This window comes from Halichoeres trimaculatus, unplaced genomic scaffold (genome assembly GCF_033239565.1).
Source record: "Halichoeres trimaculatus isolate MK-OKI-2021-1 unplaced genomic scaffold, fHalTri1.1 fHalTri1_scaffold_5, whole genome shotgun sequence".
Classification (NCBI taxonomy): Eukaryota; Metazoa; Chordata; class Actinopteri; order Labriformes; family Labridae; genus Halichoeres; species Halichoeres trimaculatus.
In genome coordinates, this window is record NW_027437183.1 from 21,658,790 (window position 1) to 21,682,323 (window position 23,534).

The 23,534-nt window shown below is 39.5% G+C and overlaps 2 protein-coding genes across 5 annotated transcripts in view; both read right to left on the bottom strand.

Annotated features, from left to right (window-relative positions):
- Positions 1-512: 512 nt before the first annotated feature.
- Positions 513-13,316, bottom strand: ulk1a (unc-51 like autophagy activating kinase 1a). Its single transcript, XM_074671266.1, has 27 exons — positions 12,791-13,316; positions 12,620-12,712; positions 12,491-12,532; positions 11,047-11,079; positions 10,928-10,964; positions 9,094-9,267; positions 8,903-8,976; positions 8,715-8,816; positions 7,289-7,347; positions 6,167-6,249; positions 6,020-6,070; positions 5,831-5,919; positions 5,546-5,693; positions 5,368-5,428; positions 5,087-5,176; positions 4,753-4,878; positions 4,517-4,650; positions 4,141-4,241; positions 3,895-4,016; positions 3,608-3,723; positions 3,213-3,341; positions 2,804-2,958; positions 2,521-2,696; positions 2,195-2,313; positions 1,826-1,983; positions 1,589-1,724; positions 513-1,466 (listed from the first exon to the last, which is right to left on the bottom strand). Exons 1-27 carry the CDS (start codon positions 12,878-12,880, stop codon positions 1,423-1,425), a joined length of 2,742 nt encoding a protein of 913 aa, XP_074527367.1. The 5' UTR covers positions 12,881-13,316; the 3' UTR covers positions 513-1,422.
- Positions 13,317-14,005: 689 nt separating this feature from the next.
- The window catches only part of adgrd1 (adhesion G protein-coupled receptor D1), a 53,457-nt gene continuing 43,928 nt past the window's right edge, over positions 14,006-23,534 (bottom strand). For all 4 annotated transcript variants that reach the window (XM_074670143.1, XM_074670144.1, XM_074670142.1 and 1 more), the window contains 10 exons: positions 21,581-21,684; positions 21,286-21,397; positions 20,790-20,943; positions 17,645-17,711; positions 17,337-17,403; positions 17,142-17,233; positions 16,931-17,057; positions 16,797-16,838; positions 15,974-16,066; positions 14,006-15,889 (listed from right to left, as the gene is read on the bottom strand). In XM_074670143.1, the coding sequence (XP_074526244.1) occupies positions 15,794-15,889; positions 15,974-16,066; positions 16,797-16,838; positions 16,931-17,057; positions 17,142-17,233; positions 17,337-17,403; positions 17,645-17,711; positions 20,790-20,943; positions 21,286-21,397; positions 21,581-21,684 (954 nt within the window). In that variant the 3' untranslated portion in view covers positions 14,006-15,793. The remainder of the gene's footprint in view (positions 15,890-15,973; positions 16,067-16,796; positions 16,839-16,930; positions 17,058-17,141; positions 17,234-17,336; positions 17,404-17,644; positions 17,712-20,789; positions 20,944-21,285; positions 21,398-21,580; positions 21,685-23,534) is intronic.

Consider the following 23,534-nt stretch of genomic DNA (forward strand, 5'->3'; position numbering starts at 1 on the left):
ATTCAGAACAAAAATATAGTACTGCAAAATTCAGCAATACAGTTTCCGTCATTGTACTTTCAAAGAATGACAATCCTAGACATTGTTTACATACGCAGAAGTAGCCTAGTAAAGCACAGCTTCAATGATATATTTCACCCACACTGTAAATCTGATTTGTAAATCTACTTGGAAAATCAAGTGCAATGTAATTAGGGCCGAGGTGCTGGTCTAAGGCCGTAAGGAAAATGTATGTGTGCAGCCTGGAACAGTTGTCAAAACACCACAGCAACAGCCTTTCCCCCCCTACATCAAGTATTAAGTGATGCATAAGTGTGTGGATTAGAATTAGACAGAATTTATATTACTTGTGTCTTTTGTCAGTCAATAACGTCCACATGTAGTAAAAGGTTAGCAAAGAAATAAGAAACACCACTTTATCAACAGGGGGTGCATACCTGACACAAACTAAAAGTTACTCAAAGGAGCTTTAATTTTAAACAATAAATATTTATTTTCAATAGTGTGCCACAACAACTCAATTTTACAATTTTTACAGGCATTCACAAAACACAAGTAGAAAATGGCAAAAAATAATCCTAGCACACTTTCCCCCAAAACTAAGATTTACACAATAACTGAAGTTTACTAGCAGGCAGTAATCATGTGCAAATTAATTTACAAGCCAGAACCCTCACTTACCATGATTCTAAACAGCTACAGAATTAAAAACATATTCAATGACAAACACAAAACAACAGAGAGTAATACGCTACATGGCTTGCAGGTTATGTGCAACCGGACCAAATGCACCCCAGTTAAGAAGAGACATGGATTGATCAATAAAACTAAGATCCCATCCAACTTATTTAGGGTTATGATGGTAGATAGTGTTTCTCTGCTTGGTAACCCATACTGTCACCTGCTACTTCACACAAATAAACATTTTAAAGAACAGGCACAGTTTCACTCTTACTTCTATACACTTGCAATATTTGGTCATCATATCCAAAACATTCAATCTCCTGTTGAGTTGTGAACTTTCACCCAGCACAAACCACGTGTGCTTCACAACTAGATACATTTCCTTTCAAGTAAAACCCATGAAATATCAGTATTTTTTTATCTGATTATTTTATGTGCAAACAAAAACACACTATCATACAGTCTGTAACAAAACAAGAAAAGTCACACGATTGAAGTAATGAGACAATCATAACAGTCTGGTGTCAAAAAAGTCTTCCAGTCTTTTCTGTGCATAATGTAAATATTAGAGACTGGCTGGGAGATCAGAGTAGTTGCTCTGCTGGTCAATTCCCTTAAGACAGTTCAAAGTGCTTTTGTGTATTAACAGTTTAGGAGAGTCCATCAACACTGAGAGGAAATGGATGAGGAAAGATAATGCAGTTGCTGTGGGCAAGCTCACAGAGCTCAGGGATACTGTTAAGACTGCAGAGCAGTAAGGCGTCGCTCAATACACTGCTTACCTAAGAACAACAGAGGGATAGAGAGTTTCAGCATTAAATCAAATCCAGGCAACACTCTTGACAGATTACATCATAAAAACATAAAAATGTGGTGTTGTGGTTTATTGTAAGCTTTCACTTACATTTATCAACACTGTCAATATCTTGTTGCTCCATGATGATTCGAGACAGACCCTCCATCAGCAGCAGAGCTTTGTGGTAGCGCTGGATTGATGCCGTGCCATAGTGGAACATCTCATCTAACGCAGCAGACTGTACCTGAAACATAAAAAGTGCACTTAAATAAAGAAAATGAAGCATACTGGATGGAACCTGATTTAATGTACCCCAAAGCATCTCTTGCTGTGTTATGAGCTCACCATGTGCACAGTGTGGCTGTAGATTAGTTTCTCTGCTGTGAGTCCATTGAAGCGCTCCATCAGCTTCTGTTTGTCAAGTAAGAAGGTCTGCAGTCGATGATTGAGGGAGCGGCAGTATGTCACACAGCTCTTGTACAAGTCATTCAGTTTCCTGATCACTGTACAAAGATATGAATATATTAAAAAGACATTTAGGAACAAAGTCCGACTTGTAACCTCTTAGACAACAGAATTCTCTTTACTTTAAATTAGTGCTAGTTGGTTTTAGATTAAAAGTGTCAAATCCCTTGAAGTACTAAAGAGACTAAGAGCAAACTATTTCAAATGTTCTAAAGTCTTAAAAGAAACAACCACAGACACAAGTCTCACCTTGTTTGACTGTAGCAGAGGGAAGGAGTCGACCCTGTTTGATATTGTCTTTGGCTGTGTGCAGTGCTGATGACAGAAACTCCTCAGCTTTCATGTACAGCACTAACTGCTCCGCATAGCTGGGATATGGAAATGAAAACAGAAAAGTCAATCCCACAATGATTTGAAAAGGAAGGATAGGTGGGCTGTTTATGTTCCTAGTGGATCAAATTTAAGGTACTCTTCTCCTGATAGAGAGTTGTACTATCCGAGTGTCTTGTTTTTTTTTTGCTAATGACTATTTTGTATATGTATAAATAAACTGTTTATTTCTTCATGCATCTCACCTCCATTCTTTGCTCAGAAGGCTGATCTGATCGGTCACTACGCTTTGCTCTAAAAAGGAAATATCAGGGCTGCTGATGGTGTCCAAGCTCAGTTCCTTAGAGGAAGCCAACTCCATGACACAATGGACAAAAGCCAGGACGAAGCGTAGTTCACCCAGAGCTTCTGTATGAGCCGGCTGTGAAAAGGTCAAATGTGAACTCAGAATTGGTTGACTTTCTGTCATGTTCATTATGTCTGCAGCTTGAATCCACCTCACAGCATCATCAAAGTCTTTGTCTGTACCTCCATCAGTGTATCTTCAGGGAGCTCTGGAGGAGTGAAAATCAGACTACTGTGTGGAGTAGCATCCATGGCTTCAGTCTCGCTGTTCCTGCGGCTTCCTCCTTGCAGAAGACGACTGTTGAATAGCATGGCTGAGTTTATGTAGTTTGGGGAGCCTGCGTTCAAGATGAAGAAGAATACATGTAAGGTTTGCAGTGACCAAGATGTTTTTTTTTCTTAACTCAAAATGTGTTTTATTGAATATACAAATTGTAAATTTCATTATTAGTTTTTGAAAAAAGTATACCATAGAAATACTTCCATAATTTTAATTATTTAAGCTTTTTATACACTTCCTACAACATAGACTGTTGGAGATCAGGAGGTTAATGAAATGAAAGTCAAGTGCAGTAAAGGTGTTTAGACTCACCTGAAAACATCTTAGGTACCACAGTATCAGGAGGACTGTTTCCTTTGGAGGGAGAGGAGCCCATAGTGAAGACAGCAGGAGGTGGACTGTCTGTGAACTGAAATCCTTTGTAATAACCAGCAGGTGGGGCTGTAACAGCAATCAAGAACACAAAGTCAGATGGCAAAGAAGTTCTAAAGGTGTAACTCAAAATAACTAGTATCTTTCAAACACTGACCAATTAAGGATTTTTTTTTTCTTAAAAAATTCACATAGATGCTAAATAACCACAGCAAACTTCCACAACCGTAATGTAAGAATGAAAGGCTCTCTTTATATCTAGAACACCTACATAATCCTGAACTGGTAGAAAGATAAGTCCCTGTGGACTTATTTTTACAAATAAGCACTGATACCTGTTATATCCATGCTTTTTTCAGAGTTGAGGCTCTCATCACTTCCTTCTCCAAAAAGCTGAGCTCCAAAGGCCGCCTTCAGCAGCATGTCAGACAACCTGCCTGTGCTCAGCGATCTGGATATTTAATGCAGACACACACACCATCAAGCACAGTTAATCATTTATGTCTACATACCAGATGGCAGGTTTATACTGACATGAGCACACAAAAGTTCACACTGACACTGTCAAACATTGATTATTTCCATTGTGATGATGCTATATTAAAAATGATGCTGTTCTGACCTTTTAAATGGGCCCTTTTTATTGGCTGATTTGCTGCTAAGGTTGGCTGTGGAAAAGGGACATGGATTAAGGGACTGGAGGTCTGGGACAGTCCTTGTGCGGTTTGGCATCCTTGATGGAACCTAGAAAAAAAGAGAAATATAAGAACTGAATTTGATGGCTAGCATGTAAACTGTAAGATTTTGATGCCATGGATACAACAAAAAATATACATGTGCCTGAATAAGATAGATTTCAAAGGCTGACCTGAGGGCTGCTGGTGTCCTGCATGTCAGGAGAGCCAGTGATCAGTCCCGTTCTTGTGCTGAGAGGGAGAGTCTGCTCTGAGGCCTTTGGGGTCATTCCCACTGAAGTGCAGAAGATAGAGTTAGTTTTGCCTGCTTATGAATGGATCTATGCTGAGTGAACAACGCACACTAAGACAAAGTCATGAGTCCAACTGAAAAAGATGGTTACAATGGTCACAGACCATCTCCAGGAATGCAGTGAGCGTGACATATTTCAGGTAAAACAAGGGACACTGCACTAAAGAAATCTGACAGAGTGACACAGCTAATATAAAAGGCCTCAGCTTCAAAGCACTCACTTCATCTGTAATGCAGAAGTTGACGACACTACCTACCAGTGGGGGAGGACTGCTGTGGTCGGGCTCCTCCAGTTGCCAGTCTGGGAGAGTTGATGACAGATCCAGGACCTGCAGCTCTGCAGCCTCCATATTGTGGTGAGTTTTCACTGCTGCCGCAGCAAAGTGTGGCCCTGGATGACATGAGACAGAGTCAGACATGCAGAAATGAATAGACAATAACAAACGTTGAGGTGATATGGGTAAAGAGAGGAGACAGCAAAGAGACTACAAACCTTGTTGAGCCATTCATGCCGGCAGGATGCAGGTTCTGCTCCATACGCTGGTAGTTTTGGATCTGGGTTGGGACAGGAATTGGCACCGACTGGCTCCAGTTAGGGCCCACGAATTCAATAGGCTTGCTGTATGGATGAAACAGGATGCAAAGAAACAGATATTAATAGACATGAGAGTGACATGGATGAGGTAAACACATGTTGTGAAAGCACATTTCCCAGATTGAACCTCAGGGATTGTACATGATGTTCGTTTTATGAAACACTGGAGTTAATCATTAATTCCAGAACATTTCTTATCTTCAGCAAATTAAAATCTAGACAGCTCTCTTACCTAACAGGTTTACACGGAGAGTGCAGGCGGGGAGAGGGCGGGGGTGTCTTTCCTGCAAATGTGGGACTTCTCTCAATCAGCTGTGGGCTCCTAAAAGAGAGATTTCTTAGCTCTATATGCATAATGTCACAATACTTATCCCTCATTTAACAATCTATAAGATAAATCCAAGATGTCTGTTTTAAAAGTTACATAAAGCTCACATTATATATCACAAGTGTTTGTTAATTGTCTCTACTGATGAACTGAGGATATGCGCTCCTCAGGCAGTGACAACTCACCCACTGTAGATCAGGCAACTCTCTACAGGTGACCCCTCTTCCATGTCACATGCATAGTCATCTAAAAACAGGTGATACAAAAACAGTCATACACCTGTTACGTGCCGCCAGAGCAGAGAAAAAAATCTGCACAGTGAAAAAGTTTAAATGTCTACAAAATGAAGCCGAGATGTCTTACTTCCAGGCACCATGACGTAGTCATCTGTGGAAGATGAGGTGTTCCTGCTGTGTTGATTGGCTATTTCTCTCAGCAGGAAGACAGGGGAGGCCTGTGGAGGAGAATACTGCACTTTGGGCTGCAGTCGGTTCATGTCTCCATCGGAATGCTGAAAGAATGTCATAAAATACTGTTTGGTCAAATAAATTCATGATAAGTTAAAGTGAAAGGGATTCAGAATGAGTGTGAATCTCCTCAAGAATTTAGTTTAAAAAAAATATTTCTGCAAAATTAAATAGTACACACTTGAGGAGAAGCCAGGTGTGATGTGGTGGAGCTGCTAGAGGAGCTTCCTGAACCTGAACTTGGATAGGAGAGCAGAGGAACAGGAGAGCCTGCGCATCAGAGAAAAGAGAAATAAGTCAAAAGCTCAATGACAGCCCTTTAACTCAACCATGTCCTCTCCTCTTCACTGAGACCAGGTGAAGCACGTACATTTCTTTATGGATGAGCTGGTCTCCAAGAAGGGGTGATGGAAAAAGTCATCTGCAAATGACAAAAATAAAATGCTCACATGTGAAGGAAACTTTTAAAATGTGATTAAGACAAAATAATTGTTTGTGTTGACATTTGTAGGTTTACCAAAGCTCATTCTTTCTCTGTGGTTTCTTTGCAGCAGCCCCAATAACAGGTGTCTGAGGTTGCTAGAGGTCTCCTTTGGGATGCTGGAAAAAATAATTCAAAAAGAGTTTTATTTAGATAAAAACATTTGTTGGAACACTGCTTGGATAAATCTGGTGCATCCCAAACATCTTGGAAAAAAAAAACAGCAAGGACGGAGTAAAAACATTTGTTGGCTCAATGTCTCATGCAGACTTATGCAACATGTTGTAATTGTTGCGTCATTCTCTGTTTGTATTTTGTTGTTAATCATTTTGGTCTCTTTTTTTTTTTTTTTAAGAAATGATATTAAGGTCACTTGAGTAAATTCAGGGTGAGCTGTGAATTTTAATCCAATTTAAAGCTTTAGAGCAAAACCTCAAGGCATGACACTCAGAGTCAGTACAGACTGTGAGACTGTGTGCGTGTGTTTACGTCTGTGTGGAGCTATTTGGGTCATGTGGAAAATGATAGCAGAGGAGACCGCTAGCTGGCACTTCGGAGCAAGTTATATTTAGATACAAGAAAACAAGCAGCCATGCCTGCTCACACATAAAAAAAAAAAAAAAAAAACGGAGCCTGTGTTATCACCTGGCTTTATTGTTGTGAAAGATAAGCAGGGTCGCGAACAAACACACGCTGGCAAACCACAGCGTGAAAACAGTGGAAAAATAACAATATTCTCTAGGTCCAAGCTGTAAGTGTGAGTGTTTAAAGTGGCTTTAAATAGCAATGATTAAGTTATCTGCAAAGTGATCTCAAGGCAGAGGCATGAAAATTGATATACTGTCCAACCTGAACCATGAGGGAGGGACAGACTGAAAGAACTCCAGTCAGGTGTGTGTATCAGTTTCCTCTACTTTAGGATATTTCTCATGATGTCTGTGTTACATAAACCTTTAGCGTGTGCACCTAACTCCAAGCTGGAAAGTGGGCACACAGTGGAAATGAACCGTCAGTAAATCATCAGCAGTCAGAATACAGAGAAGACAGATCTCCAAGTAATGACTGTTTACACTTCCTCCTGTCATCCCCCTGTGTTGACTCTGTGTGTCCAGGATATGAAATGAACATGTGCGCTGATTCATTCAGGGGTGGGCTCACCTTGGAAGGAGGGTCCTGTTGCTTTCATAGAAGAGACGAAGCTCCTGTGGCGTGCTGGCCTGTACAAACACACGCACAACAAATAACCATTAGTGTCAAAGCAACTTAAATTCCCAATAAGTCTTCTGGTTATTTTTTAGGTTGATTATTGACTTAATCAGTCTATCACCTCTAAAAGAAAGAGAAGAATTGTCAGCACAAACTCTAACACCCAAGAGCAAACAAGCAGATGTCCAAAATCAGCGTAAAACATGGAAATTTTTCATCAGATGATAAAAAAGAGAGCCCTGTGGTTTATTTTTGTATTCTATATCTGCATGTATCCCAAAACAAAGAACCCCTAAACCCTCAGTTTTTCTGAGTCACAACATCACTCTTTATTGTAATAATGTGATTTCTACTGTTTATTAACTGTTTTAAATTAAGAAATCCCTCAAACTCTTACATTAAATAACCTCAAGTCATCAAAAGTTCAAGGTTTTGTCTTGAAAAGTAGCTGCAACCTTTGAAAAATTTTGAAAATGGTTGTCATTTAGTTTTCTTTTGGCAGTTAACACAACACATTATCAATACTTACTAACAGGCTTTAACATGAGCGATTAAAGACAGCCTGCTCATTACTTTGACTAAATCTTGACTAATAAAATACAGAGTGTAAACAAGCCAAAGATGAACAACAGGTTGGTGTTTGATGGGCTTTGAACGCCACGTGGAAGCTGTGGGGAGTCCAGGTAAGCCAGCTTTGTAAACATCATCCGCATCATCATCAGCAAGCCTCATTTGGACCCTTGGACTCATGTCAACTCAGTGACCAGCCTGACAAAAATAGAAAACTGTCCACCCTCTCTTCACTGGGAAAAAGCTTTCAAGGAAACTGTACCATAAAAAGCCTCAATGGGGTCAAAAGGTCACAAACAGAATGCTTTTTTAACTTTTACAACAGCTAATAAAACAGATAAAAGAAAGAGCTTCAGACAAAACAGGGGGCAAATGTGAGACAAAAACAATCAGCAGGTGTTTTTACAGAAACACCTGAGGAATTGTGCAAATAACAGTTCAGGTTTCACCAGAGTGGCCACGTGAACGGTAGAAAGTAATACTCAGAGTTGTGAAACAATATTTACTGAAGACCCAGAGAAGTGGCTGACAGCCATTTCCGCTTGCCCACCGCCTGTAAACAAGGCTCTTTACAAATAAGAGACAAGATGTTCCAGCTTTTTCCAAGAGCACTGGAAACTCAGCAGAGTCACCAGGCAGACAGGTGTGATTTAAAGGACGCCTTGTGATCACGTTGTTTTGTTGTGTTGTGACAAGTTTGTGGTTATGTAAGAAAATACACACTTTGGCTTCACCACATTTTCCAAAACACCTACAAAGAGGTGATACAGTTTCTCCATGTTCATGTGTGTGTGTGAGTATAACTTACATGAAAGGGAGCCTTTCCAGTCAGACACTGGTACACAATGGTACCTATGCTCCACAGATCAGCCTTGGCATCATAGGTCTGAGACATGATGACCTCAGGAGCCTGGGAACGGACAAACACAGTTTACAGATTAGAGACGAGCTGACATGTTGGCACAGGAAACCAGAGGGAGTGACATCACTGCTCACCATGTACATGGGGGAGCCGCACAGAGTCGCTGCCATAGTGTTCATCTGGAGGTGGCGTGCAAAGCCAAAATCAGCTGGAGGGTGAGAAACATATCGTGAGCCACATATAGGAGAATAAGAAATGATACACACACACACACACACACATCCTCCAATCAGCTCTTGTTAATGAAGTAGGTTTGAGTCGTTACCTATCTTAATACAGGTTTTGGTGGGACTGGACCTGCGCCCCTCTTGATGGCAGAGCAGGATGTTCTGGGGTTTGAGGTCACGGTGGAGGATGCCTTTGCTCTGCAGGATCTTCATGGCCTGAGCGATCTGTTGCAAGAACATACGGATGGTGTCCTCGCTCAAAGTGCCTTTAGCTGAAGAGAAACAGGATGAAACGTTCCAAAATAAATTAAAAATTTTGAATTAAAAAAATCAGTACAGCCCATGTGTTTAGCAGCAGGCAATCTTGACAGTCACCTTAAGAGTTTTCAGCTTTAGCAGAATGAAAACCTGCATTCAAGATTGTCAGTGTATTTTTTCAAGTTGCTAGTCAAGCTGAAAACAATCATGGTGCACACACATTTCTGCTTAGAGCAGGCCAAATCATAAGCTGGGACAAGTCTAAATAGGTTACATCAGTGTCAGATAATATCTGATGTGTCCCAAGATTGGTCAACTGATAATTCAAGAAATGAACCTTTAGGTACAGCTGTAGCTTTAAAATCTGATTTACTTAGATTGTGTTTACACTATGATCCAAAACTTTTATATGATGTAAGTTAATCATGGACGTCTCCAATCACATCGGCGTCACTGCTGTCATACTTCATGGAAGTAAATTTTGTTTATGGTGCAGCTTAATTTGGAAATTATTGTCAGAGCTGCTTGACACGCTAGCAGCCCCCAACCCCCATCCCACCCTTTGCAGTACACCCAGTATTTATAGCTTCAGTGTTTTTCCACCGGACGACAGGGGATAAGTGAGTGGCAGATGGGCGAGGTCATGTGGGTGCTTTGTGAACCTCGCCAAGTGTGACTATGGGTTGTGTGTTGTGCTGCAAGAAGCTGGATGAGCCTTCTTGGCAGAGGCACAGAATGGGCCAGAGACGCTGCTGGCATGCTGGCAGAATTAGACCAGCATTCAACATCAGTGTTTAAATAGACACTCAGACAGCCATGGGGTAAATTTAGCTGAAGAAGAATCACCTATAAGACCTCTACTGTATCATCATACTTTGAAACATGGATCAAAACCAGAGGCAGGGAACGTATGTGGTGAGATTTCAGTAAAGTCTTAACATCCTGAAAATTTAAACTAACAGATTTTTTTGTTTGAGCCAATGAAAGCCCAGGAAAAAAAAGCCATGGTAGTAAAAATTGGTGTCAACATTTTTTGAAAGTGGGAATATGTGAGGAACGCGTCAAACATTTGTGTTTAATTCAAAGGGGACGCTTGTGCAACGTTTACCGCTCACGTTGCCTCTGAGAACAATGCCAAAAAAGTTTTTCTGACGGCAAAGTAGAGCCCTGAAATACTGCTATATATATATCACACATGTAAGCTGACATTAATACCTCGGCTAGACTTTCTTAGAACCAGATAAGTTACTTGGTAGTGTTGATTCTGTCGGCCTAGCATGTGTACTGGTTCTCCAGCCGGTTTCTTCAAGAAGAGGCTGAGCTGACGGGATCCCAGTGGGTATTACATTCACTGAGACAAGGACCTCGTACTTACTTTGCCTTTAAGGCATTGAAATGTGCTTAATCTAATTTTGGTTAGGAGTATCAGTGATCTCTCCCTCTATCCTGTTTGAAGTGTAAACCAGAGTTTGACTGTCACACTGCACTGCCTCATCAAAATGCTATAATTCCTCTGTTTCATCAGTAAGCCACATTTAATAAATAAGCTGTAAGTCTGGACCAGGGCAACCATGTGAAGAGCTAATCATACTTCCTTCTTGTGTTGAGCACAGGTAACATGGAGTACAGTGAGACAGGAGAGATAATAACACCTGTAGGACGTCAAACACTTACAGTGAAGGTACTCGGCTAGGTCACCACCATTGCAGTACTAAAAGAAGAGAGACAGGTTTTATTAGAAGCTTTAAGGTTTCTGTGTTATTACGTGAGGTCTGCATTTTTCCACAACATACCTCCATGACGAGATACACGCATCCTCCAATCTCCTGTTAATAAGAAAATCAATAAATCCTTATTATCATTTTAAAAAAAACACATAATAAAATAATTATGTTGAGAATTTGATCAAATAGAAATGGTTCCCCCAAAAATATCACATTTGTTTCAGGTGAAAACATGTTGATAGCTGTGACTTTTATCAACAATCCCTGTGGGCTTTAGCAGCTGTCCCCAAAGTTACACAACAACTATCACCTGCTCATTTCTTAGACTGTTAGTCTTTTTTGGCCGGTCACCAGTGATCATTCTAGATGTTTGGACAGGGGTCTGAAACTTTACCCTGTTATGAGACCTGTCCAGCTATAGCCCCACTGGACCATCCAGGTCCCTCCCTCATCTGACGCTAGTGATATCAAAAAGGCCAAAGAGCTTAGAAAAAGCATGAGGTAGGCTTACCGGGTGGGAATTTAGAGTGTCACTTAGTCCCACCCAACTTGAAATGAATTCAAAAAGTGGGGGAGCAAGTTGTCTCTTGTTTATATTTTACATAATCAAGTTAAATGAGCTGGGTCTGAGTGTCATTTATTCAACTGAATTAATGAGACCCTTTGGTTGTTATGATGTAAGTATCCCTATTACAAATCAGGATAGTACAATTTGTGCAGAGGCCAGTTAAAATAAACATATTGCAGTGTATAAAGACTCCTACAGTTTGACCCTGAGTGTATCATCTCAGGTCATTAGCCTTGCAAGCTGGTGTGAGTCTGTGTGTGACTGCTTAGGCTCTTCTTTATTAAGCCATTGTTCAACCTGCTGCACCCTGCCATCTGTTTGTAATACAGTGAGAGATCAGTTCACCCCCGTCTGGATATCTAACAGGTGTTGGTAAGGTGAGAACAGGAAGGCACCCACACAACCACGCATACTGTTGCTACAAGCAAATGGTAAATGTCTCGTGCTATGTGTGACCTGTTTGTGAGGTTGAAGAGTCAGTTGGCATACAGTAAGCTCCCTACAAAGGAATTATAGCAAGTTAAGTTCTGCCACACACCACCCTCCACTGTCTAAGATTATCTCATTTTAATGGTCTTCACATAAATCTGACAGTAGTCACATTAACTTCAGGGCCGGTCATTGAGTTCACAGGCTTTTTTTAAAAAAACTACAACATCCTTCAGGCACAGCGGTGTCACATGAGCCAATGGCACTCAATAGTGCAACAACATGTAAACACTTGCAACATGTGGAAGCGAGGTCTACAGCACTGTGTGTGTGTGTGTGTGTGTGTGTGTGTGTGTGTGTGTGTGTGTGTGTGTGTGTGTGTGTGTGTGTGTGTGTTTGTGTGTGTGTGTGAGTGTGAGTGTGTGTGTGTGTGTGTGTGTGTGTGTGTGTGTGTGTACTGTAATGAATCTACTGATTTGCATAAGAATAAAGAGGGGGAAATAAGAGGATATTTACCTGATAGTCCAGTAGTCTGACAATGTTCTCGTGTTTAAGCTCCTAGAGAAGGTGGTGGAAACATTTTAGTCTCAGATACACATAAAGAGTCTCAAAAACGTATGAAAACAGCAAAAGTCATCCTCTTACCTTTAGTATCTTGATTTCTTTACCAAGCAAAGATTGTGACTTGGCCAAGTTTTTCTTGTTGATGCATTTCACAGCAACTTCCAAGTCACGTTTCTTGAAAAATAATGACATAGATGTTACCAGACAATAATTCGCAGGCAGCTACAATAATACAGAGATTTATAAAGTTACCTCTTTGTGTCTGCCTTTGAACACTACTGCAAAGGCACCGTGACCAATCAGGTCTTTCCTGTTGAACTCAAACTTCCCAACAGACTCCATGGGAAATATAAAAGAAACTCATAAAAATGTCCGAGCAGGTTCAAGAGGTTTACTCGTCCACTGAAACAGATGTACAATCCCGCGACACCTCCGTCACACCGGTACATCCCATTTCATTGATTAAAAACTCAGGCATAGCTGTTGAAACGCTCCATGGACGAAGAAAACATCGTTAGCAATGTGATGAAGTTTATGTCAACACTAAAAGTTAAAGTAACGTGGTTTGGTACGAGGGTGTAAACAAAATAAAAGCGACTAACAAAGCTTATTTAACGTCAAAATTATTCCCTTTTGCTATCCTGGAATCGTTAAAAAAATAAAAAGCCCACGTCTGTGTTTGAGTTGCTGTTTATATCCAGACACTGAGCTCTGGTGTTATTGTCTTCCTCACCTTTCTACGCTGCTGATATTCATATCTCACGGCGAGCATGCGCAGACTCCGTGGCAGCTGTTTGACTGTGGGGCCTTCAGGGACACCTTGTAAACTTGCAATTCAATGTCTTAATTTGGCAACGACCTATTTTGAATGTTAAATCAAGATGGGCCCATTCTCAAAATACTGCGATAGTGGTTACAGTTTCAGTTTTATAAGTTTCTATTTAAGTACGGTCCTTATACTTATTTCAGTCCGTCAGAGGTGTGGATGCACAAGTGACAAAATTTAACAAGGCTAAATAAAATCACACATAGCAAGAACTTAAGCACCGAGACCTTGGTCACAGTATTTTAAGGTACTTTGTTAATATTACTACCTAATAACATAAGAAATAGACCGAATTTAGCTCGGAGAAGTTAAAACAAAACACTTTAGGTATTTTGGCCCTCTCGGGTGTTTGGCTTTTGTTGCCAAATGAATCCTTGTGTTTTATGCTGATACAAGAATATGCCTTTTTCTATAAGGGTGAAGCCAGCAGTTATTTTTTAATCATAATGTATATAATTCACATTTTTACACACACTTCTATCCACCATGCAGGGACTGTCAAACTCCTCAATAAGGACCACACACATTTCCGTTTGTAAAAATTTTATGAAACAGATAAATGAAAGTTGAAACCATAGTACCATAAGACAACAACGATTAAAAGCATTTTAAGCAAAGACAACACTGAAAAAGTAGGGAAAATTACATAAAAGTGAGCACAGAGTGTCATACAGTAAATCCTGTTTTGTGAAATTTAACGGTGGTACAGTGTAAGATCAATGGCATTTCAAAAAAACATTCCCTTCACTCTCACAGTATGTTAAGAAAAAAAAATCCTCATCAAGTCCCTCTGTTCTTCATATTTCAATGTACAAAAAAATGTATGAAAAGGTAAAGGAAACAAGCAACACAAACAGCTAAAGTCACAATCAAAATTCACAAAATCACGTTTGAAACACAAAGATGCACTCATCTTCAAAAAGAAACATTTTAGGAGTGAAGTACTGCAAATTCAGCATCTAGTTCATTTTTAAGAGAGGAAAGAGACACGGAACATGACAACACATGATTGAGCTGTGACATTTTGCAGAGGACATGACTCAGAACTCATTATCACAAATAAATAAATACATTTTTATCAGAATTACATAAGGTCAAATACAATGTTACCCTATTCATTAATGTAATGTTGAAGTTGTGTTGCACTGTCCCAAAAGTTGGATGAAAGCTGTAGGAAACTGTGAATGTATAAACAAAGTTCAATCAGATAAAATATGTATTGGTTCTGTGTGAAGATAATTCTGTGAGACAGCTGGTGAACTGTTTTAAGGCAGACATCTATTACTTAATTTCAGGGGAAAAGTTCCCTTGGTCTTATCTGTACAGTTTTTGCATTTTAACTCAACCATACTACGAACATACACCATCAATGTTAAGCACAACTGCGCTGTAAGGAAAAGAATTAGCCAATTATATCACTGAAATTTAAAGAAATACTTTGATGAAAAAGGCTTGTTGGCCTGCCAAGAGATCAATGAAAACATTGCTTCCCTTTAAATGTCTGTGGCTATGCCAAGTATGTCGTAACAAAAGCAGCTAGTTAGCCAAGCATAGCACAACTTTTGAAAACAGAGAGATTAGCTTGGCTAGCTGTTTTTATGGGTTGAAGCCAAAAAAAGACAAGGATAGTTGCTTTGCTAGCATAAAGATAGCTTGAATTAATATCTATTTAGTTTGGGAATAGCTTGGCAAGCTATTGAACAGTTACCAGCATTTTGAAAGGTCAGCTATCTGTTGAATAACTTTTATCCTGGAGATAGTTTGGCTAACTTTTCCATAGTTATTAGTTTTAGGGGAGTTTGGCTAGCTTTATTGTAGCTAGCTTGTTAAATATTTTACAGTTAATGTCTTTAAGGCAGCTTTGCTGGGTGTTTTACTGCTTTAGCCTTTAAGTAAAAAGATAGCTTTTAAAGTTAGTAAAAGTTTAAGTTAAAGTAAAACAGAACCATCTCCCTATTTCAAGCCACTGTGCTTTAGCTAACAAGCTCCTGGCAGTACTTCAATATAAAAACACTTTGGTATGGCAGCAATCTTTTCACCTCTCTCTAATGAAGGAAGCAAAACAAGCCTCTTTCCCAAAATGTAAAACTGTTCCGTCAAAAAAAGTAGACATTTCTTTTTTTACATGCACAGATCTCTCAATAACTTCACTGACCTCTCAAATACCTGGGCTTGTTTTTTTATGGAACAATGTATGCTAAAATTACAAACTATAAGGCACAGTCTTCAGTCTGTTTGTCTTCATAGGTGGAGGGGTAATTCAGCCACACACTGCCCTTGGTATCACTTTCATAAGAGCAGATGAGTGTCCAAATCATTACACAACACAGTGGGAGAATATCCTGGCCAGTGTCAGGTCATTTTACACTTCTGAACTTTAGACTGCCCTCTGCCACAGACAGACAGAGAGACAGAGTTGGTGAGATTTTCTACACGGCAGATAAGTCGATACGATTGGCTGAGTTGGTGCTTTTGTCCCATGTGTTCATCTTTGTAGGAGTTACACCCTCCTTGTTTCCATTCATCTAGAGAAAGAGAGAAAAAATGTTTAGAGTTCAGTAAGTTCAGATGATTTTATGTACGAGAAAATCTTCCACAGCAGCACTTACAATGTCAGAGTTGAACGGCTTCACATTGATGTTTCGGATGGAGCTGCTGGTAAGAGACCACACCTTGGTCTTGTGTTTGAAAGCAGCTCTGACCTGCAGAGAGAAGTAAAGCAACAACAACAAATACTGTTATTGTAAGGCAAAAAGAGTCTCAATGCTCAAAATATAAAAGATCCAATTCCTCTTTTTTTTTATCTCCAAGTCCAATAAAGTTGGGGCTCAGTGCAGAATATTAACAAAAACAGAATTTGATGGTTTGCAAATAAACTAAAGCAGATGTTTAATTTCAGATAGTGCCAGAAAAGCAATCATTGAAATAGAGATGTTCGATGATTTTGTGAAAATTATAATTTGCTTATTTAAAATTTTAAAGTTTCAGAACAGTTACACTGCAGATAATATTCCAAACGGCTCACATTTTTACTCACAAGAATGTTGTTCCAGAGTTATTGAAGTTTTTTCCCACAAAGCCTCTCAGAAAGTGTCTGACAGGAATCCTCTTCCTGTCTTAATACTTCACTCAGCCTGTTTGGTGTGCCTTTCTGTACCCAGTCATGTTGCTAACTTTTAGGAATTAAATTAATTAGTTGGAAGATGTTCATCCAACCTCTCTGTCTTTTGCTGTCTCACCTTACCTTTTGAGAATGTTTCCTTTCATGTTTCCTTTATACCATTACAAATTTAATACACTGTTTGAATGATTTGAAAACCATCAAAATCTTTGATGTTGGATTTGCAGATTAAATGAAGGCTGAATTAATACTGGTTGTTAAGGGATCTGCACAATTTCTCATGAAAATACATATTTAGAATTTTAACAAACCTCAGAGTTGAGAAGACAGTGAAATAAGAAGACAAAGAATCCCTGTAGAAAAAGGAGGAAAATATTGCTTTGGTAAAGATGATGAAATGGTGCTTTATCAAGAAAAGATGAGCTCCTGTTGTGGAAAAACTTACTTGTAATGAGTTGAAAACAGCAAAAATATACAGGAATGGTAAAGAGTGTGAGTTGACAGCAAGAACACCGAAGATCCAGGAAATGCCGAGTATAGGCAGGAGCACCGCCACTGCTTTAGCCGTCAGCCTTTAAAAAAGCAAGTGAAGAACATGCTGTTATTCATAACTGTTAAAGAGATACAAACTAATTATTTGGACTTGAAAAACTCACTTGACAGCATTGGCATCTCCATGAACCTTGTAACTTTCTCCACTGATTCTTGATATAATCCTCGTCACAGATATCAGAATGCCGATGTTCACCTGGAAATAGAGACAGAAAATAAGAAATACACTTTGGATCGAACTATGCAACAATGTGGAAACTGTGAAAAATGTCAAATACTAATGGATGCAAATTCCTCACCACTATGACAAACAGAGCTGGTGCCACAAAGGCCCAGATGGCTCCGTTCTTCAGTGACAGCCAGCAGCTGAGAAAGCAAGAAAAGGGTCAGGGGTGGAAAAAGAAAACCCACCTGGTCCCCATCCAAGTGAAAAATGCAATAATGTAAATATGTAATGACGTGTTATTACTATTAAACTAAAAGCTTTTAGTTGCTGGTTCCAGTTTTTCCACAGGTGATGTAATTCTCTTGCAGTGCCACCAGGATTTAAAGGAATCAAATCAATTACATCTTATTCCTGTGATTTTGTTTTTCATGTCATACTTACTTGTCAACTTCTCCGTAGCTATCCAGAGCTGATGTCATGGACACCACACATATTACCAATGGAGAGCCTGATAATTAGGACAGACAGAGACACATATGTTACACATTAACTTAAAATGGCACACAGACAGTACCCATGACTGGATTAACTGTCATGAGGTCCAGTAGCAAAAATGTGATGTGGGGCCCTGTTGACCTCATATTTCTTTTTCATTGTTCTCCTAATCTCTTTGTGTTTAAGTGACACCCAAAAGCACATCACAGAAGCATTAGCTTATACTTGTACCATGATAATATTAGACACTTCTTTGAATATGATTTTGCTCAAGGTCAAGCTGAACTGTGACATTAAATAAAGGAAGAAGATGCCTGAAAGGGAATAAGCCCCGAGCAACATCAACCAAAGAAGCCCTCAATGATTGTTTTGACACAGAGCCACTTTAAATGTCAACGTCTCAAACAAAAGTTATATTTGGAAGAATTAACCAAACAACCCGAAAGACATAACAGGCCTTAACCAAAGCCACAGACATCCCGTTTATGACACAGATCTAGGACAAATAGTGAGAAGAAGACATATTTTGCCAAATAGTGATGAGGTCTTTACTGGCCTCAGCAGCAGAGGATACCTGGTCTTTATTTGAGCCAGGCCTTTCACTGGAGTCAGGGCTTCATTTTTCATATAATTACATGTAATTTATCTTTGGTGCAGGGCCTTGATTCGATCGCTCACATTTTTCCTTTAAGAGTCACTGTGTTAAGCTGTTCATTAAAAAAGGATCAAGCTTGTTTCCATTCTTTGTTACTCACTGTATAAAGAAGCTCTAAACTCAACAAATGCTAAGAAATAAGTCATGAAAAGATAAAACTATAAGATTAAACTTAAGTACTGGTATTAAAATCTTAAACTATCCTTCTTAAAGCTTTTACTCTTAATTTTACAATTTATTTTTCACACAAAAGTCCCATTTTAACAATTCTGGCATTATTGTATAAATACTATGACGATCTATACCCAGCTTTATCTGATACCTTCATGCCTTTATCTTGCAGAATTACTCAGGTTCTGTTTCAGAGCAAATGTAACACCTAAATTTCCCCAGGAATTAATTTTCTCAGAATCTGGTTCTGAAAAAAAAACAAAAAACTTGGACATAAACAAGAATAATGAGAGATAAATGTTAAAAAAAAGACAAACTAACAAAAAAAAAAAAGAATAAAATAATTATTTGAAGATATGATTTGAGTTTTTGCATCATTCTTTATAGTTTTTGGCTTCACTTTTGGATGGCTGTCACTTTGTCTGTCTTTTTATTTACTTATATAGCAAGCAACTGGAAATCTTTGATTCCACTTTTAATTATCCTCAAGTCATAACCTTGACTTAATGTATAATTTTAGTCAACAAGGCTACACCAAAGACTGTAAAAAAAAATGGACGTCTGCTTGCTCAGCTCGGAGTGAGGTCTCCACAAAAACTGCTCCCCCTGGTGGCTGGCTGCAGCATAGGTTAAAAATCTGGCTTTGAAGCCATTCCAGATGGGCTGTGGTTAAACTTAAAAAAATTAAAACTCCTTGTAGAATTGTTTCTCACATCCGATTGTTGCGATGATTTGAAGATACCATTTGGCTGTCTTTTATTCAAGTCCTCTTTTTTTCTGAAAAGTTTCGTTTTCGTTAGTTATACGAAGTTAAAAACGAGGTTTTGCGTAACGTTTAACAATGATTGACAGCTGCCGTTCTCGTGTATTTTTTTCGGGGATTGTGAAATATGTCGTGAGGTAGAGTCAAGAAGTGATTAGACTCTCTAAAGAAAAAAAATAATTGTTATTTTTGTCACCAGCTCCACTAAGATTCTCCCAGAATCCCTCACAGTCTCCACTGCGCAGACTCTGGCTGCAATTGCTGCCAATGGCTGCGCCTGTGACGGGGGTATTTTGGCTTCAAAACCGTACAATGATAAATGGTGGCCATGCTGTCCACTCTATATACAGTCTCTGGGCTACACCGGGATGGACAGTTGCTGCAGTCTTTTTTAGACCCTGTGTAATACAGAGTCTGACATTAATCAGAACTGATAAAAGATGTAAACATACTGCTGAATTATCTAATGTGTTTGTAGTTCACACCAAGCTTATACGGCAGGCATAGAACAGGAAACCACCTTTGTTATTCACCCAGCCTGTGTTTGGATCTGGCTTTAGTTTGTTAATGTGAAATCAGTCGAGCTTTAATATGACTGAATATTTTAATTCCTGTATGCTAAACTGTGGTTATGTAGCCCTGTCATTCTGCCTCTCTACTCAAAGCACTTAACATCACATGTAAATGTAGCCTCCCTGTTGTGTGTCTCTGGTCCTTTGGCTCTTCCAGAGTACCTGACACCTTTTTTATTGTCTCACACATTAAACTCTCATTGTAACACATGTCTCTGCATTCTTTTGAACCCAGCTGTGATTAAATCATCTGTTGTGCTGCTAATTGCTCATTTCCCTGAAAATAACTCCTTTTTATTAGCTGCCTTGATCTGCTGGAATGAATTCTACTCCACCAGGAAATGATATTCAGCAGCCTGTATCACCGCTAATAACAGATGCTGTAATTTATAATTCAAGTCTTTACATTTAAGGTAGAACAGCTACACATCTGACTGTCACACAAAGTCTCTGGCACATAATTTGCAGTTGGCCACACCAAATAAAAAATTACTCTGGACTGAAGAAGGGAAGTAATAAAAAAGGGATCGTTTTTCCTCTAATGGGTTCCGCATGTGAAGGAGAGACTTTGCATTCCTCTGCAGCCAAAGACAGTATTCCTAAGTATGTCCCAGATTTTTTCTTCTCTGGCCATCAAACTCTGGGTCACTGAGATCAGGAGAGGCTATTGTTTTACTGGAAAGTAACTCAAGCAGATTTATTCAACAGGTTTGGAGTACTTAACTTTGAATAAACAATATCTTAACAGAGTGGGTGCTTAAAAAAGTCCCAAGACTAATACTTTTACACTAATGGTCTAGTATGAGGTGGATGCAGGATGCAGGGTGAAACCACAAACATAAAATACGATGACATCCCTGAACAGAGAACTGGGATTATGTAAGAGACAGATCACCTATCTGTGTTATTCATCTCTCTTTGAGCACTTACCCCAGCCGATACCGTAGTAGTAGAAGTGTTTGCTGCCCTCAGAGCCGAACACCTTCACCACCATACTGTAGAGGTGGAGACCCTCCACCAGCATCCAGGCGAAGGCGCTTAAGAAGAAGAAGTGAAGCAGGACGGCCATGATCTTACACGGGAGCTAGAACACAAGACCAACCCAGGTTTCTAATGTCAAAAATAATTATTCATTGTCAATATATCAATACTTTGCAAAAAAATACATGAGAACACAGTGTATTTCTGTTTCTTTTGCTTACAGCAAATTCATGTTCTTTTCTTCTTGGTTTTAATCCCTGCATGGTTCACACACATTCTGTTATACAGACCATCACTAATTTTTCTGAAAGTTTCAAACTTTTATCAAATAAAAAAATGCATTTATCATCTTTGTCACAATTATTATTTTTCTGGTCTATTGTTGTTATGATTTTCTTTATTGTCTTATGAAGTATTGTTTTGATCATTGGTGCTGTATACCCACCGTGCCTGGGTCGAAGCGGGCGCTGATGAGCAGTAAAATTTCTGCCACCAGGATGGCGAAAGAGAGGTTGGCGTGGATGTGGTAGCGTTGGTTGCGGATAGTACTTACTGACCTGCAGAAGAGTGCACACAAAAGATTGAAATAAGACAAATCAACTTTTTGTTATGAGTACAAATGTGCAGCACAGGTTTACAGCACCATGCAAAAAATAAAAAGTGTACCCAGATATTTTCAACAGAATCAAGGACTTTATTTGGAAATCAAGTGAATGATAATAAAACTGTGAAATACTCACGACAAAACAGCAAAAGTGACCAATGTGATTGCAAGACAGACGATGGAAATGGAGCAGCCAACATAACCAATGGTTGATAGTGCCACCCTGTGGCCAGTTGTGAGCTGAAGACAGAGACACAACTAATCAGCATGTGTCAAAACAACGTGTGACAGTTATTTCACGTCATCAGGCAGGCAGCTTAATCCACAGAAACACTGCAGAGTGAAGAAACTTAAGTTGTTCAAAAAAAAACAAAAAAAAAGCTTTGGTATGAATTACTTTTTGTCAAGAGAACAGTGTTTAGTTGTAACTTTCACTGTGTTTTCCTTGCATAGAGTTAATGTGAAGTTCTCAAAAGGCTATTTTTGATTTTAAGATAATTGTACTCATTTACACATACACACACTGTATCTGTAGTCTTCAGTCTTAACCCTATCCTTGTATTGATGTTTTGGAGTTCAGTCTATTTTTGGGAACTGGGTTTGATTCTCCATTAACTCTCCTCACATGTTCCTTGTCATTACAAGGGCAGACGACTCTCAGCCCTCCACAAAAGGGACACACTGGATGTTCCCTCGCAGCTGAGCATTGAGGCTTCCCACTAATTAGAGACTGGCTGAGGGAAAGTATAGCATCAAATAGACTTCTGCTCTCTAAATAGAGCACCAGCGCATATAGCTGCAATATGAAGTTGGCCTTTCTATTTCTATCAGGCCATAGAAGATGCTGACCACACTCTTGCGGCTCGTTTTCTCAGACAACAAAAAGCCAGACTCTGGCGTACACAGGTTAGATATTTTAAAATACTCCACCTGCAGATCATGTGGATGTGAAATACTGAGCATGACAGAAAAGAAGATGTTATTACAGATGTATTTGAGTTTCTCGAGGAGCTGTGGTCGTTGAGGAACGGACCACTGACCTGTGCAGTGACCCAAAAGGACCACACTTCATCATGGTTGTCTGAAGTACTTCTGTATAAAACCACCAGTGAAACCAACATTGTGACTGTGTGGGTCTGCTCACAGCTGGCTTTGAGTGTTCAAAGGCTGCAGAGGGGGGTCTGATGCTGGGGGACTGTGTGGTAAACCACCGCTTCCTGTCCCATGATGATTTGAAAAAATTACTTATTTTGACAAGCACATCTAGAGGGATAAACACACTTTTGGAAGGACCAGTGAGGTCCAGTTATAGCTAGTTGTGAAACAGACTAAAATTGATATTGATGTCTTTCAATGATCTTCAAAAAAAAAAGAACATCATCATGAAGATCATCTACTCTCATGTCTGAAGCTGCTGCCTGGGAGTGTGTCAGAGAAAGTGATTTTCAGCACACTGAGGACAAAACCTTTTTATTCAACAGTTTAAATGTATAACTTCACAATGAGCACTAAAATTGTCTTTTAAAATAAAAGAAGAGGGAGATCTTTAGGGTTAGGCCTATTTTTTGGCAGTTTACAAACAAATTCAGGGAGCTCTACAACATATAAATAAGTAGGCATTAGTATTGGCATCCAGCACAGTTACTTAAAATCTATGTTTCAAATTTGAGAAAGCACAAAAGCCCCACTTTGAAGATGTACACAACAGAACTGCGCTGAGAGAAGAGGCACCACTCAGTCCAGAGAGAGCACCAACATGAACACAAACATAAAGCTTCTCACAGGAGTTTTTGATCAAAGTTGTAAGACATCCATTGTTCAAAAACAAGAAACTGAAGCTTCTGCCAGGAACTTTGTGTTTGTGTCTATCTTGGCGCCCCCTGTGGACAGAGTGAAACATCCCTTAACTTGATTTTTTCTTAGGGCATGGTCACACTGGCTATCCAAACCGTGTGTGCCGTGCTTAAGCACGATTGCGGTCACGCTACTCATGGCCAGCCTATGTCATCGTGAAGCATCTGTGTACATGAAGCGCGATCTGTGGCCTGTACTACGAAACTGGATTAAGTCATCCAGGGTAACTCTGTGAC